This window comes from Callithrix jacchus, chromosome 4 (assembly GCF_049354715.1).
Source record: "Callithrix jacchus isolate 240 chromosome 4, calJac240_pri, whole genome shotgun sequence".
NCBI lineage: Eukaryota > Metazoa > Chordata > Mammalia > Primates > Cebidae > Callithrix > Callithrix jacchus.
In genome coordinates, this window is record NC_133505.1 from 13,401,801 (window position 1) to 13,419,282 (window position 17,482).

General features: G+C 40.3%; 1 protein-coding gene across 8 annotated transcripts in view; it reads right to left on the minus strand.

Moving 5' to 3' along the window:
* Positions 1 to 243: 243 nt before the first annotated feature.
* The window catches only part of STMND1 (stathmin domain containing 1), a 382,758-nt gene continuing 365,519 nt past the window's right edge, over positions 244 to 17,482 (minus strand). For 5 of the 8 annotated variants that reach the window (XR_013533688.1, XR_013533684.1, XR_013533683.1 and 2 more), the window contains one exon: positions 14,164 to 16,269. Coding sequence is in view for 1 of the 8 variants with exons in the window: in XM_078368292.1 (XP_078224418.1) it covers positions 16,213 to 16,269 (57 nt within the window). In the remaining 7 variants the exon portion in view is untranslated. Of the gene's footprint in view, positions 7,857 to 14,163; positions 16,270 to 17,482 lie in introns of those variants that run through there. The other 3 variants (XR_013533685.1, XR_013533689.1, XR_013533686.1) reach the window with 2 other exon arrangements.

The window sequence follows — 17,482 nt, forward strand, 5'->3', positions numbered from 1 at the left end:
TACAGATGTCTCAGCATAAGTTTGTTTTTTTTTTTTTTTCCTAAACAAAGAATTAATCTATTTCCTTCTATTTAAATGACAAGAATGTTTAGTGGCCTGACTTCCATTGTTTTTAATCTGGATGTAATTGTAAAAGATATAATTTTTGAAATCAACTTACTGCATAACCAATGGTTTCTACCAGCAAACCTGAAAGCATCTGTAGTACATAGGGCACCCCATACAGATTTATTTAACTTTACATCAGCTTTTTGCAACTTCTTTTAATTGAGAGTTCATTCAATTAGGCCTTAAAATCATTCAGTCATACTTGAGGTTTGGATGAAATTTAGTGTGAGCGGAAGGTTTCATCACATTGTTAGTGCACGATTTCCTTTTAGGTCCTTTCTACCGGAGTCCACCCTGCAGTCCCCACATTAATCGCCCTGGAGCTGCACCATTTATTCCATTAAAACAATTCGGTAAGTTAACCATTAGAGACGTGCATACTCTGTTTCTCTCCAGGGCACCTTTGCAGTCAACCCCAAGACGATGAGAAACGCTGCATTTGCAAAGGCTAATGGGAATGCAAATATTCCTGTGCAAAACATTACATTCTGTTTTTCATCTTGCTGACTTCTTCATGAGGTTGACTTTTTTGAGGTCATTGGTTTCTTTAAGTCCGAACCCCCAGTAGGAGATAGAGAGAAATCAGAAATCTATTAAAGTTAAAAACATTTTTTTTCACCCAATTAAAACAATAATAAAGAATTTTACAGACAAATGAGAACCAGAAAGTGAAATTGTAAACACCCTCTCCTCATTGCTTCAGGTTCAAAAAGGACTCTGTGTGCTGGTATGATGAAAGATAATTTTTAAAAATTAGAAAAACAAAGCAGGCGGGGAAAGAGGAGGCGTGGTTTTTAATATTCAACATCCATTTTGTGGCGTCATTTAATAATGACTGTACTTAGATGAGGCTCAGGCAAAACCCTTTTGTGAGGGGAAGCTACTTACAGCGAAGCCTTAGAAGGGTGCCTGTGGCTGTCTCGCCTCTCTTCCTACCTGGATTGGGAGCCCACCCTGGAGGGGACTGTCATAATATCAGGGAAGGAGGGTGTCTGGGAGTGTAGCCAGCAGCTAGGATGTTCACTAGGTAAAGTGATGAGATCTACAAGGAAATTCTGATCCTGGATTGGAATACTTGTGTCGTAGAACTCAGATTCTGGGAAGAAGATGCTTCCTGGCCATTGCCCCTCCCATCCCTTGCAACCCCTGACTGGAATGTTTTTATTTTTTCAAGGGAACAGTAAATACTTGATCACTTTGCCTGAAAGTTCATCTGGATGGTCCCTAATTTTGAATTCCAGAGATAGTTAAAACATTACTAATACATTGGCATTATGTGAGTCACTGAGAACTAAGGTTAGGAGGGATGGAGATTCCTTATTTTCCAAACCTATTTAAACAGAAGCCAGAATTCATACCCAGTTCATCTCCAACTTTCATCAAGATCCTCCCTCCCACTACTTCACCCACGCAGGCACTGTGGTAGGCATCACTGATGTCCACTGTGGGTTTTGTTTTACATCTACACAAAGGTGGGCACAGTTAAAATGGCCAGATCCTCATTCTTGGTGGATTTATGAATCTGAGCCATCATACCATGTAGCCTTGGGGCCATAAAGTCTTTCTGAATTCAAGTTTCAAGGTTAAGTACCAAATATTTCTGTACAATTACCCATCACAAATTCAGGTTTGAAAAACAATGCTTAGATAATCCTTTTGCTTTCTCAGCTGCTTTTTGGCAGAGAATACTTGTATATTCATGGGCCTTGTGCAATATGATGTGTGCTTCTTTGGAAAGAAAGAATCATAAAATACTGTAAAAGTTATAAATAGGTTCCACAAGCTTGTCATCTCCAAATTAGTACATATGGATGGTCCTGAAGTTTTGGTTCCTACTCCATGGCAAGATCAATATTATTTTATTACTTACAGTAAATTATTGTCCACTTTGTTCAAAAGCTTTATCTGACTATAAAGGCCAGAACCAAACTCAGGAGTTTCACATTCATTTATAGCTGTTTTCTCTTTTCCCCTTCCCTTTTAAATTAATCATGGAAATCAACTCCAGGCTTATAGCCTTTTAGAATAATTCTGAAAAAAGAGAGTAATATTTTATGAAGATTGAGGAACACTCTTCTGGTTTATTGAGTCTCCTACTCCAGAGATAATATTGCTTTGGACAATAAGCCACCTGAAGCAGGGAGACACACTCTTAGGTGTCACTGGATTTCCTGCTGCTCATTAAAATCCTTCACTGGGTTTTACACATAGTTGGCACTAAAGAAATATTTACTGAAAAAAATTTTGATTATTTATTTATTTAGAGATGGAATCTCGCTGTGTCGCCCAGGCTGGTGTGCAGTGGCAGGATCCCAGCTCACTACAACCTCCGCCTCCCAGGTTCAAGCGATTCTCCTGCCTCGCTCTCCTGAGTAGCTGGGATTACAGATGCACACCACCACCCTCAGCTAATTTTTGTATTTTTAGTGGAGATGGGGCTTCACCATGTTGGTGAGGCTGGTCTCGAACTCCTGACCTCGTGATCCACCCGCCTCGGCCTCCCAAAGTGCTGGGATTACAGGTGTGAGCCACCTTGCCCAGGTGATATTTTAAAGATACCTACCTTCAAACTTGATGGGAAGAAATACATTCTTGGTTAGAACTGACTACCTGTAAAGTGGGCACTTTTTTTTTTTAAGGCTGGGCACTTTAAAAGATAATTTTTAAACAAAAATATGGCTTCAGTGAAGTCTTTTGTTTTGGTTGTTTAGAAACATTTTATCTTCTTTTGCATATCCATGTGAGCATTTTGATGTAAAGCCAACAGGTTTTCTGGCGTTTTTTGAAGTCCCGTCATCAGCTGTATTTCTGTTTCTTTGGGTGGGTTGCTAATTCTCACTTAGTAACAGATAACAAAAGTGTGTGATAGGTTATGCTGCTATTTTAGTGTGCGGAAGAATTGGCAGTCAAAAACCTAGTCAGTTCAGCTCAGACCCACCTCTGGGGGAGTATTCTATTCATGCTGCATTAAACCACAGCTAAGCTGGTAAATAAAGTGAAATGGAAATTTGTGCCTGTTATTCAGTCATTAAAGTCATAATGCCTCTTTTACACTGAAAATCCGAAAATCAGAAAGCAGAGTAGGATTATTTGAGGGACAGGCGAGGGCAAAAATCAAAGTGTCTGGAGACAAAGAAGTTCATTGCCAGCATCGACGTGCCAACAATTTCACCCTGTCGGTGTAGAAGTAGCTTTAAGTGTATGCACACTTTAATTTCTATTATGTAAACCCAAAAGGCAAGAAAGAAAGCAAACGTTTTAAACCCACTGTGTGCTTGTTCACATTTTAAACTCAGAGTGTCCTTTGGTTTTAAGTCTTTAAACATTGAGTCTCTGAGCTGCCAAGTTATTTTTAGGGAACTGATGATACTCTCCAAATGTATTGAATGACCTCTCGCTGGATGACAGATACATTCTAATGCTGTTGCCTGTGAGCTGGGCAGAGGGCACAGGGTGATGGAAATAGTCTTGGATCTCAAGACAGGCAGAGTCTAGTCCAGGCGGTTATTAACCAGCTCCAAGACCTTGTTTGGTTTACTTCATTAAAAAGGACAAATGTGTTTAGAAAAAGTACTAATGATCTTATCCTAGAATGGAGGATGCTAGCATGACCCTTTATTTAAAGATGCCTATAGCGGGTCATCTCAGATTTAGAAGATGGCTTAATGTTAATACTTGAGTGTTGTTTATTAACTTTTTAATTTAACCTATTTGAGATCATTTTGTAAGATTGATATTTTCTCTGATAACAAGAGAAAGGCATATTCATGATAGAAAATTATGAAAACATAAAGATATACAAAGAAGAAAATATAAATTACCCACAATTCTTTCTACTCAAAATAACTGTTGACGTTTTAGCGTATCTAATTTCAGGCTTTTCTCATACATAAATATACACACATAAGTGTTACAAACACAAACAGCTTTTTAAAAAAACTACTAGTACTGTATAGTGAATATTTTTCCCTGTATTAAATTGTTTCTACAATTTGAATAGCATTTTAACATGTCATTGCCCCCAAGTTTATTTAAGCAATCTCTTTGTTGGATATTTATATTATTTCCAACTTTTCCCTATTATAAAGGGCTCTGAAATTAATACCCTTGTAGAAAAATCTTTTTTCTAGACTGAGTTTTGCTCATGTTGCCCTGGCTGGAGTGCAATGGAGCCACTTCAGCTCACTATAACCTCTGCCTCCTGGGTTCAAGCGATTCTCCTGCCTCGGCCTCCTGAGTGCCGGGGATTACAGGCATGCGCCATCATGCCCAGCTAATTTTTGTATTTTTAGTAGAGATAGGGTTTCACCATGTTGGCCAGGCTGGTCTCGAACTCCTGATGATCTGCCCGTCATGGCCTCCCAAAGTGCTGGGATTGCAGGCGCAAGCCACTGCCCCCAGCTGATAAATCTTTTGTTTAAAAAAAAACATAAGCATAGCACGTGATACATAGTTTTTCGATCCTCTCCCTCCTCCCAGGGAGAAACTGCCACTCTGCTATCTCTAATGGTTGAACTAGTTTATATTCTCGCCACTGTCAAGATGGCCACAGTGTCTGTTGTTCCCCTCTTTGTGTCCATTGTACTCAGTGTTTAGCTCTCACTTGTGAGAACCTGTGGTATTTGGTTTTCTGTTCCTGAGTTAATTCATTTAGCATAATGGCCTCCAGCTCCACCTATGTTGCTGCAAAGAACATGATCTCATTCTTTTTTATGGCTGTGTAGTATTCCATGGTATATATGTATCACATTCTCTTTATCCAGTCTACTGTTGATGGGCATTTAGGTTGATTCCCTGTCTTTGCTATTATGAATATTGCTGCAGTGAACACGTGTGTGTGTGTGTCTTCATGGTAGAATGATTTTTATTTCTTTGGATATGTACCTAAAAATGGGATTTCTGGGTCAAATGGTTGTTTTAAGTTCTTTGAGAAACTGCCACACTGCTTTCCACAGTGGCCACAGTGATTTACATTCCCATCAGCACTGTATAAGGGTTCCCTTTTCTCTGCAACCTTGCCAGCATCTGTTGTTTTGACTTCTTAATCATAGCCATTCTGACTAGTGTAAGATGGTATCACATTGTGGTTTGGAGATTTTTTTTTTTTTTTTCATATGCTTGCTGGCTGCATGTATGTCTTCTTTTGAAAAGTATCTGTTCCTGTCTTTTGACCACCTTTTTTTTTTTTTTTGAGATGGAGTCTAGCTCTGTCACCTAGACTGGAGTGCAGTGGTGCGATTTTGACTCACTGCCACCTCTGCCACCCAGGTTAATGGTGCACCCAGGTGCATGCCACCACGCCCAGCTAATTTTGTATATTTTTAGTAGAGATGGGGTTTCACCATGCTGGCCAGGCTGGTCTCGTACTCCTGACCTCAAATGATCTGCCCACCTTGGCCTCCCAGAGTCCTGGGACTACAGATGTGAGCCCCCTTGCCTGGCCCTTTGACCAGGTTTTCTTCTTTTGAGATGAGTCTCGCTCTGTTGCTGGAGTGCAGTGGCTCCATCTCGGCTCACTGCAACCTCTGCTTCCTGGGTTCAAGTGATTCTCCTGTCTTAGCCTCCTGAGTACCTAAAATTACAGGCATGTGCCACCACACTATTTTTTTTTTTTTTTTTTTTGTATTTTTAGTAGAGATGGGGTTTCACTGTGTTATCCAGGATGGTCTTGATCTCCTGACCCTGTGATCTGCCCACCTCAGCCTCCCAAAGTGCTGGGATTACAGGCATGAGCCACTGCACCAGGCCACTTTGACCACTTTTTAATGGGGCTGTTTGGGTTTTGCTTGTTGATTTAAGTTCCTTTCAGTTTCTGGATATTAACCTTTGTCGGATGTATAGTTTGCAAAATTTTTCTCTCATTCTGTAGGTTGTCTGTTTACTCTATTGATAGTGACTTTTGCTGTGCAGAAGCCCCTTAATTTAGCTAGTTCCCATTTGCCAATTTTCGTTTTTGTTGCAATTGTTTTTGGCATCTTTGTCATGAAATCTTTGCCAGGGCCTATGTCCAGAAGGTTATTTCCTAGGTTACCTTCCAGGGGTTTTAGGTTTTACATTTAAGTCTTTGCTAAAGTTGTTGCATCTTGAATAGATTTTTCTTTATGGTCATAAGGAAGGGGTCCAATTTCAACCTTTTGCATATGGCTAGCCAGTTATCCCACACCATTTATTGAATAGGAATTCCTTTTCCCATTGTTTTTGTCAAAGATCACCTAGTTGTGGATGTTGGCATTATTTCTGGGCTCTCCATTCTGTTCCGTTGGTCTTTGTGTCTATTTTTGTACCAGTGTCATGTTGTTTTGGTTACTGTAGCCTTGTAATATAGTTTGAAGTCAAGTAATGTGATGCCTCCAGCTTTGTTCTTTTTGCTTAGTATTGACTTGGCTCTTTGAGCTCTTTCTTGTTACATATGGATTTTAAAATAGTTTTTTTTTCTAATTTTGTGAAGAATGTCATTGGTAATTTGATAGAAATAGCATTGAATCTGTAAATTACTTTGGGCAGTGTGGCCATTTTAATAATATTGATTCTTCGTATCCATGAGCATAGAATGCTGTTTCATTTGTTTGTGTCATCTCTGATTTCTTTGAGCAGTGTTTTGTAAATCTCATCGTAGAGATCTTTTACCTTTCTTGTTAGTTGTATTCCTAGGTAATTTATTCATTTTGTGGCTGTTGTGAGTGGGACTGCATTCTTGATTTGGCTCTCAGCTTGGACGTGGTTGGTGTATAGAAATGCTACTGATTTTTGTACATTGATTTTGTGTTAATATTTTGACACTTTGCTGAAGTTGTTTTTTACATCAAGGAGCTTTTGGAAAGAGACTATGGGGTTTTCTAGGAACAGAATAGATAAATCTTTTTGAAGTGGCTATGTTGTCTGGTGTAAATACCCTGGGGTTCATTGTCATGTGCCAGTAAAATTTAAGACATGGACACACATGAGGTGGCGGTTTAATAGGCAGAAGAGAAGAGAAAGAGAAACAGCTTTCTCTCAAGAGAAAGGGGTCTCCAAGGGGTAAAGACTAGCTAGTGGTGAATGCACTGGATTCTATAGTCCAGTTTGAGGAGGTGGTGTCTCATTTACATAGGGTTCACAGATTGGTTAGATCAGGTATGATGTTTACATAGTGGATGGGGAAGGCTGGTTGCCCCGTCCTAATCTTATTATGCAAATGGGCTTTCTAGCTGATAGGAGCCATCTTGTCTGATCCTTACTGTACACAAGGCTAGCAAAGAGAAGGGAAGATGGAGTCACCATCTTGAACATGTCTAGTCCCTAGTTTCTGCTGGCATTCACCTGTGCAAGCTCCAACCTTGCTTATGTCCACAGCTCGACTTTACAGGTTGCTCTTTGTTGGAAAATGATTTGGGGCTGCTTTTCATTAAAAAGAAAAGCCTTACTGAGGACTCCCATAGCATTACTATCAGCCTGAATAATTTCTTCTTAGCTCCTGTATCACTTTAACACAGCCTTGATTGTTTCCTAAGGCTGGTTCCATAAGGGGCTTTGTTTTGTTCACTGCTAAACCCTTGATTCCTAGAATGGTGCTTGGCACATAGTCAGGGCTTAAATATTTGTTGAACGAATTAATAAATTTTTACAAGTTTATGCAGTAGGTTGAAGGATATACTCACTTTCAGATCTTTTCATGCATATTGCCAAATTGCCCTCCAGGAGGTAGCATCAGGTTTTATTTCTACCAACTGCATGTTGATGGCAGTTTCTGAGAATCCTCACAGACACCGCTGTATAAGATAAAATAATTTTGGTTGCAATTGAGAAAAGTCCTAACTTGCACTGACGTAAATGATAAAAGGAATGTATTATCTCCTGATATGGTTTGGGTAGGTTCCCCCTCCAAATCTTATGTTGAAATGTGATTTTCCAGTGTTGGAGGTGGGCCTGGTGGGAGATGATTGGATCGTGGAGGCAGAGCCATCATCAATGGCTTAGCACCATTTCCTTGGTGATCAGCGAGTTCTTGCTCAGTTCGTTCATGCTGGATCTAGTTGTTTAAAAGAATCTGGGACCTCGCCCCTCCCTCTCTATTGCTCCCATTCTTGCCATGTGATACTATGGCTCCCCTTAACCTTCTGCCACGACTGTAAGCTTCCTGAGGCTCCACCAGAAGCCAAGCAGTTGTTGGTGCCATGCCTGTATAGCATGGCGATTTTTGGTAATTTCCTTTAGAAATTGCATAGTCTCAGGTATTTCTTTATAGTGGCACAAAAACCAGACTAACACATCTACTATAACTGAAAAGTCCAGAGGAAGGGCAGGCTTCAGGGGTGGTTTGAGTCCAAGGGTCATGTTATTAAGACTGTGGCTCTGTTTACTGGGATCCTTTGGCTTTTCATGGTTGATTTTGCTCCCAAGCCAACTCCCTGGTGGTAGTAAGAGGCTTCCAGCAGCTCCCAGGGACATGGGCTTCCATGAGGGTGGTGGTCAGATGTTCTTTTTGTTCAGTTATTAGACAAAGGTCTGATGTTCCTGTGGATTGTATCAATTTAAGTTGCTGGCTCACTCTTGAGCCAATCTGAGTTCAAGGGAATGTGATTGCTTATTGGCTTGGGACTGAGTTCCATTCTGTTTTGTCATCATGGGATAAATTCCATGGGCACAGGGGTTGAAATGACACTGGTTGACCCATGATGGCCCATCCCTGCAACTGTGGGTGAGGTGAAACCCACAAAACCCTGTGGTTGTGAGATCCTGAGTGTTTTGGGGAAGAAGAAATGGTAGAGGAAAAGCTTTGGAAACAATAAAAAGCTACATTAAATATTTGCATTTAATTTTTAAACATATGTGTATATATATAATCTAGATTAAAAATGCTCTCCTTTTATTTTTTAGCATGTCTCTGAAACCATTTGTTTTTCTTTTGCAAGCTGCCCTTTAAAAATGTTTTTTCCTTCAATTTTCAAAAATACTTTAAATAGCTGTTTTGATAGACCCATGGTGTGTAACTCAAATACTCGGTCCAGTCCATCATTTTGGAATTGAGAAAACTGAAGCTTAGAGATAAATGGCTTCCAAAAGGTGATACATCTAGCAAAGGACTCAACTGGAATTCACATAAGCGTAATTTACCTTTTAAAGCACCACTTGCTAAATTTAGTTGTAGCTTAGATATATTCAGTTGCACAAATTTACATGTATAGCTTGGGATTTTTACATAGGTGTTCACCGTGTAACCACTACCAGATCAAGTTGCAGGCCATTCCATCAACCAGAAGATTGTTCTGTGCCCCTTCCCAATCACTAACCACCCTCCTTACTCACCGCCCTCCCCCACAGTTCTCACTTCTATCGTCATAGGTCAGTTTTACCTCCTCTTGACTTCCATATAAATGAAATAATAGAGTATTTACCCTTTTTGTTTGTCTTCTTTGCTCAACTCACAATCATAGTTGGAGATGTTAACATCACTTTCTCAGCAATTGAAGGAAATACGATTAAGCACAGGGAAAAGTCGATCTGCAGTGCAGTCTCAGTAGAGTCTTCAGCCAGGTCCCGTGGGGAGTTCTGAAGCGGGATGACCCTTCAGAGTGGAGAGAGCTATGCCTTCTACCTGCTGTTATTCATCAGTCATTGAAGTGGGCCAACCCAGGAAGGAGGCATGACCTTGGACAATGCAGCTCTCTTCAGCCAGTTTATTCTCCATATGAGGCTGACAGCAGAAGGCTTCCTGCTGGTAGCTCTTCCAGCACCTAGGGAAAAAGTCCTTCATTCCTGACGGGGAACCTGCACAATGCATCACAGTTTCCATCACACACTAGTCTTTGTGCCTCTTGGATTTACTCCGTCATATAAGTTATGGGAGTAACTCTTCCAGGACTCTTGTGCTCCCTTTCTTGATAGTGGAATGAACTATAACCTCTACTGCTCCAGGTGGTTTTGGGGCTGCAGCTGATGGAATGGATCCTCAGAATGCATTCTAAATTCCTCTCATCCTCAGATAGCATACCTCTTGGTCTCAATGGTTTGCTTAGTCATGTGTATGTATCATTCTTCAGAATCTTAAATAGAACCAATAGGAGATCTCTTTCTCTCTCTCTTTCCCTCTTCAGAGAGAAGGGTCAGGGAGAAGACTGATTTATTTTAAGGAATTCACTCATGGAATTAGGGGTTGGTCCGAAACCTATAGGGGAGGTCAGCAAGCAGGAAGCTCAGGCAGGATTTCTCCATTATAATATTGAGGCAGAATTTGTTCTTTTCTGGGAAATCTCAGATTTGCTGTCAAGGCCTTCAAGTGATGAGAGGAGTCCACCTCTGTACGGAGAATAAGCTTCTTTACTGAAAGTCAGCTAGTTATAAATGTGAATCACCTCTACAAAATACCTTTATGGCAACATCTAGACCGGTACTTGACCAAAAAAGTGAGCATCATGGCCTAAGCCAAGTTGACACAGAAAATTAACCATCACAGGATGTAACCTAGACCTTCAATCATAAGAGGTAGGGAACCCTGCTTGCTATGTCCCTCATAATGGAGCTGGGCACTTCTGCATGCATTGTCAAAATAGGACAAGGGAATACCAAGAAGTTTCCATGTGGATCATGGGAGTGCCAAACCTATTCCTGCCTCACGGCATAAAGCAGCCTTATGTTCTTCTGATGATTGGGGTCATTACCTCTGTCAGGGTGGTGACTCTTGTTTGCTAGTCCCTGGACATAAGGAACTTGAAGTGCCCAGGTGGCAGTTGTACCTTACAGTTCCATTTGACTCTTACTGTGTCTTCTGGCAAAAGAATTATCTTTTGGGAACCTGGACCTCTAAACTTATGGAGGCCAGAACTGCAGGTGCACACGGCATAAACTGGCCAGAGAGTCACTGGGGGGTGATGGAAGCCAGGCACTCTTAATTTCACTCATTGATTCTTAGAACTCTACCTTCCACCTGTAGAGAACTGTAGTATCCTAAAAAATAATATTTGGTCTTTGTCCTTAGTTTGTAGCAAGGAGCTCCTAAAATCCTTAGAATTTACTGTCTTTTGTATGCTAATGAGATGACACATAGGGGAGGGTGGCGCCCTCCATAGCTTCAGGATGGGGCTGGTTACCGGAAAAACCAACCACAGTCTGGGAGAGTTAGAACTTTCAGCCCCACTCTCCAACTTGGGAGGGGAGAAGAGCTGGAGATTGAATTCAATTATGCTTGCATAATGAAACCTCCATAAAAAAACCTAAATGACAGGTTCAGGGAGCTTCTGGGTTGGTGAACGCATTGTTATGCTGGGAGGGTGGCACACATGAAGAGGGCATGGAAGCTCTCACTACCCCACCCCAGCCCCTCCATCCATGCTTTGCCCTATGCATAGGTAAGTGTTCCATTTGCCAGTCTTTGAGTTATATCCTTTATAATAAGCTAGTAATCATAAATAAAACACTTTCCTTCATCCTATGAGTCATTCTCGTGAATTATTGAATCCAAGGAGGAACCTTTGAATTTGTAGTCAACTGGGCAGCAGTGTGGGATGCCAGGGGCTCTCTCTTGAGGCTGGTGTCTGGAGTGGGGGCAGTCTTGTGACATGGAGCCCTTAATCTTCAGGGTCTGCACGAACTGTGAGCAGTTAGTGTCAGAATGTAATTAAATTCGTTGACACCCAAGTGGTGTTAGAATTGGAGAATTGCTTGTTGGTTTTGGAAAAGACATCATACGTTTGGTATCAGAAAAAAAACCATGGAGCTATAAATCACCACATAAGGGTCCTTGACTGAAAGTATACCCTCTGTTCTATAGAATGATGCCCCAGTTTTTGACAGGCATCACCTATGAGAGCACTAGGAGAAAGAGAAGGGGGAGGTGCGAATTCTACCACAATAACAGCAAGGGGCTGTGCATTCAACAGATGACTCTGCCCTTCCGTTGGGTCAGTGGTTTCTGTGTAGTGAGGTACGTGATGTGATCAGTAGATTCCATGATCATGTGCACAGTCTCATACTTCTTTTATCATAAAGTGGATCCCTTGGTCTATTGCAATGTTGTACAAAGTCCTGCGCTTGTGTCAATACCGCTCCTACTCCCTCCCCAAAAGATACTTAATGCTTGTCAAAATCTCTGCTCTTTCCTGGTAGAAGGAGTCCCATATAGAATGTAGGCAACTTGCTACCAGGGGACTAGTTGGTCCCTTGAGGAGTGGGGAAGGATTGTGGAACCAGCATTGGCCTTGCTGCCAGCAGTTTAGTCATCATATCAGCCTTGGTCAGAGCCGTCAGCCCTGTGTGTAGCCTCCACCCCTGGCCACCATGGTGACTGGTATGGTTTGGCTCTGTGTCTCCACCCAAATTTCATGTCAAATGGTAATTTCCAGTGTTAGAGTTGATTGAATTCCCTGGTGGGAGGTGACTGAATCATGGGAATGAACTTCCCCTTGCTGCTCTAGTGGTAGCGTTCTCATTAGAGCTGATTATCTGAACGTGTGTAGCACCTCCCCCTTCTCTATCTCTGTCTCTCTAGCGGCCATGTAAAGATGTTATTGCTTCTTCACTTTCTGCCATGATTGTAAGTTTCCTGAGGCCTCTCCAGCCATACCTCCTGTACAGCCTGTGGAACTGTGAGTCAATTAAACCTCTTTTCTTTATAAACTACCCAGTCTCAGGTAGTTGTTTATGGCAATGTGAGAACATACTAATACAGCGACCATGTTTTTGTACCCATTGTGCCAGCCTTGGTGTGGCTGATGACAGAAGCTGGCAATATCAGCTACTCATGCTATTTTGTCTACCTGATTGTGGTGGATGCATTTTGGGGCAGTTATATTCTGATGGACATTAACATGTGCTACAAAGATCTGCATACTTTGTGTGCAGTGTTGTATATTTATCTTTATGCTTCTTCTCTCGACTGGCTGGTTTCTGTTCTTCCAATCTTTCTTCTTTCAAGTCTCTGACCAGATGGCCAAATGATGCCAGCCACCTATTTGTATATATTCGTACTTTGCACCACTTATATTTCTGCACAAAGGTGGACAGCCTGATGCATTGCCTGAGCTATAAACAATGGGAGGATTTCACTTCACTGCTGTCTTTGAAGGCTGCCTCCGAGTGGGGTTGTAGTAGAGATACCATTCATTTTTTGCTTCCCCATGTAATAGGCTGGCCTACTATGAACCAGGCTGAAGCTTCTTCCTTTTCGGGAAGGTGGTTCTAAAGGACTAAGCTGTAGGACCCCGTGTACTGAGGGAGAAGTGCCAGTTCCAAAGTGGCGGGTGACATAGAGTCTGTAGCAACTGCGCGGACAGCTTTGCCCTTCCGTTCTGCTTATGTGTTTCTGGATGGAACACTTCCAGTTTGTGATGAATTGGTGGGCTTGTTCACCTTTAGAACTTGGTAGCTCTGACAGAGTCTAGCTTGTGATGTAAAATTACAGCTGCCTGGCTATTTAGTGTCCTATGGCCAGGCACTCTGTCTCTACCAGAACCCAGCTGTGTGCCAAGAGCCTTTTTCTAAAAGGTATGTTAGTATCTGCTGCAGTTGGCATTACTGTGCTGTGTAATCCTCTTAGGACTTCCCATAAACCCCACATAGTACCTTTTCCCATCACTGATACCACTAATGTAATCATACCTGGGCTCTATAGGGGCTCTCAGGGTATATGGCCAAGTGACAGAACTGTTTGCATACAGCCTGGAGTTAATGTTGTGTCCTTCCCTGCTTTCAACCCCACCAAAAACTTGTTGTCCTTCATATTACTTGTTAAATGTGTGGGAAAAATATTCCTGGGCATAAAGTATCTGCCTCTATGATCCAAAGAGGACTACCAGGCATTATGCTTTCTTCTGAGTGGTAGGAGGTAGGAGATTCAATAATTTATCCTTTACTTTGGAGGGAATACTTAAAAATTTTAACTGATGTAACTGGTCCCTGAATATTCATAGGGTTTATCTCCTATCTCCTGAAGCCCATGTGTAGTACCACGGTCTCCATTTCTTCCTTAGCTGGTACAATTAGCATGATGTCACCAATATACTGGATAAATGTGATGTTCTCTTTGGCCATTATTTTGTCAAAAAACTGTTTTTGGGCCCCATTCTCATTTAATTTTCCTTCTTGGAAATTTGATTATATGTATGTTACATTTTCTTAATATTATCCCACAAATCCCGTAGGTTATGTTCTTTTTTCCTTTGGAATTTGTTTCTCTCTGTTTTTCAAGTTAACTATTTTTATTGAGCTGTCTTCTTTTTTTTTTTTTTTTTTTTGAGACAGAGTCTTGTTCTGTCGCTGGGCACTGGGCTGGAGTGCAGTGGCGCGATCTTGGCTCACTGCAACCTTCGCCTCCCAGGTTCAACCAATTCTTCTGCCTCAGCCTCCCGAGTAGTTGGGACTACAGGTGTGTGCCACCATGCCCAACTAATATTTTGGTATTTTTTTAGTAGAGATGGGGTTTCACTATGTTGGCCAGGATGGTCTTGATCTCTTGACCTCGTGATCCACCCACCTTGGCCTCCCACCGTGCTGGGATTACAGGCGTGAGCCACCGCACCTGGCCTTATTGAGCTATCTTAAAGTTCACTATTTATTCTGCCATCTCCAATTTGCTATTAAACCCAATGAGCAATTTTAAAATTTCAATTATTATATTTTCTACAACAGAATTTTCATACTTGAAAAGTTTTCATTTCTCTGCTTAGATTTTGTCTGTTTACTCATTATGACCATATTTTTATTGTACTTTTTAACTATAAGACTGCTTAGTTATTTTCTGCTAAACCAATATCTGGGCCATCTCAGGGTTGGTTTCTATAAACTGCTTTTTTCCCCTGACTGTGGCTTATAATTACCTATTTTTTGCCATGTATAGTAATTTTTTTAATTAAAAGTGTTCTTTGGACAAAATTAAGAGCTTTGTAGGCTTTTAAAAAAAGAAGGAAACACACACACAAAACAAAAACGGCCTTTGACAATTACACATTAGAGATAATTTGGACATTGTTTTGTTTTTCTCAAGAGTGTTGACGTTAGTGCTGTGTGGCAGTTAAGTTACTACCTGAGCTGTATGAAGGTTTGGTTTTACATTTTGTTGAGACAGAACTGTGGCAGGTATTTTCCAAGCCTCACTAATTTGGTAAGACTAAACATACAGACTCTCTCTCCTCTGAAGATCTTGTCTGGACATTTCTTAGCCTTGTCTTAGACTTTTTTGGGATGGGTCTAGAAAAGAGCTTAATCTACAAGGCAACCCTTAATCCTCAAGTACAGCCTCTTGGGTTTCTCTGTTGGATCCTGGCATGTTAATAAAGTATTGATGAGTTATTGGCTGCATTGAAATTTCAGTGTCCTTCAGCACTTGTCTGTCCTCTTGTGTCTTTTTTACAAAACAGCTGCTCTTTGGCAAGTCTCAGGTAGTCTTTCCCTATATCCCTTAGCCAAGGACTTACAGAAGAAACCCCGCACATTCCTCCCCAACTCTTGTCCCTCAAGGCTCCCTATTTGTTGTATCTGATTTCTATTCTTTTATTTCTTCTTTTCTAATTCCATTCTATTTCCCAATTTCTGGGAAAGTTTGTTTAAAGTTGATTGTAATATCTCAGAGTTCTAGCTGACAGTATATTTGTATTAATCACAATGCTCAGGAACAGTTTAAATGAGCTAAAGTCAATATTAGGAGGCCAAAATAATGCAAATGTATCTCTCAGGATATCTGTAGACTCAATGTATATATAAATCTTCACTGCCTCTAAATTCTTTTTCCCTTCTTCAAAGATGTGTGGGTTTGTTCTCTGCAAATGCAGTTCTTGGGCTGCAAGACCTGGACATTTTATGCTTATTGATAAGCCTTGCAAATGATTTTATGCACTTGCAACTATTGCCTTGGTGTACATATGTGAGTTTTTTAAGGCCAGATGGGAAGGAGGAACTGAAAGTGTTTCATAAGGCCATGCACATCCTCTCACTCTGTCTACACCAAGACTGGACTGAGAGGGGGCATGAAAATGGAAGTAGATGGGTGGTTTTGTCAGAATACCCCACAGTGCTTTACCTTGGAATGACTTCATGCTCTTTCCGCATGAAACTTTCTAGGCCTTGAAAATGTTCCAGATGTTTTTTTCTCTGACATTTGAATATTTCTCTTTCCTCACCCAGCAATATTCCTGTTTAACTACAGGTGTATATGCTTGTTGGGAGAGGCAGGCCAGAAATCTGGAAGCGAACCTAGAAGGGAGAAACAGAAGAGACAGTATAGCGACCAGTTGATGAAGTGCAGGAGTGTCAATTAAGGAAAGCAGCCAGTCTAACTATATACTTCAAGTACTCCATTTAGAAAGCAATTCAGCAGGCTCTGCCAAAGACACAAGTGCCAATAAATTAACAAAAAAGCATACCGAAGAGTCAAAACACAATCAGGGTTTCTGTCATACCCTCGCCGTGATTCCGAGGGGGCCTTGTGCAAAGCAAGAACTCTTTCTGTACTATGTTTTAAATCGGCTGAACAGTGAAAGCAATGTTATATACATGGATATATGTATACTTATTATTAAGATATAATGTCTATTTCTTTCTGTTTACAAAGTAAAGCAATTCATCTAATTATTCTCACAAAACACAGTGAAATAACCTAAACGTGTTATGGAAATTATTTTGGTTTATCTGTTCTGTATCTATTTATATTACACTGCATGAAAATACTTGGCCCCCTTTGTATATGGAACAGTGTCATTTTCAACTTACACAGAATTCATCTCAGTATAGGATATGTTAATTAAAGCAGTGTTTCTTCTAACTTAAAAGGACAATTCAAGTGATGAATCAGTGGTATAAAAGTTATGAGCTAAGTAACTAACAGCACAGTTGGATATTTTTCTAATCTTTGGGAGATGTTTACGGAGATATTTTCCCTTACAGCTTGAAAAATGATTTTTTAGTCTAATTTTAATTCTAATTTCAACTTTTCTTTTGTCTTTCATACTTAATGGGTGAAAAACTATCATTTTTATTTTTTATTTTTTTTACCAAATAAAGATCAGCAAGTAATTTCACATAGAAAAATCAAATAAATATTTTCTTAGGTTGCCTTATACTTTGCAACAAATATCATACTTCTGTATAACAAAATAAATTAACCTAGGCCCACATATATACATCTATGGGAATTAAATATTTACAATTTCTTAAAAATTGTTTTTAACCTGATTATATATATACATATACTGATTTAAGTATATATATACTTATATATATGAATATATAGGTTAATATTATACCTATATCTATACATAGATATATACACACATATATATATATGAACATATTATAAGAGGAGAAGTACTTCAGAAATGGCAGAATAAGGACCTTTGAAAATGTATTCTCCCATAAAAGCAAGGAGAACATTGGCAAAAATTGTCAAAATAAACTTTTTCAGCACTCT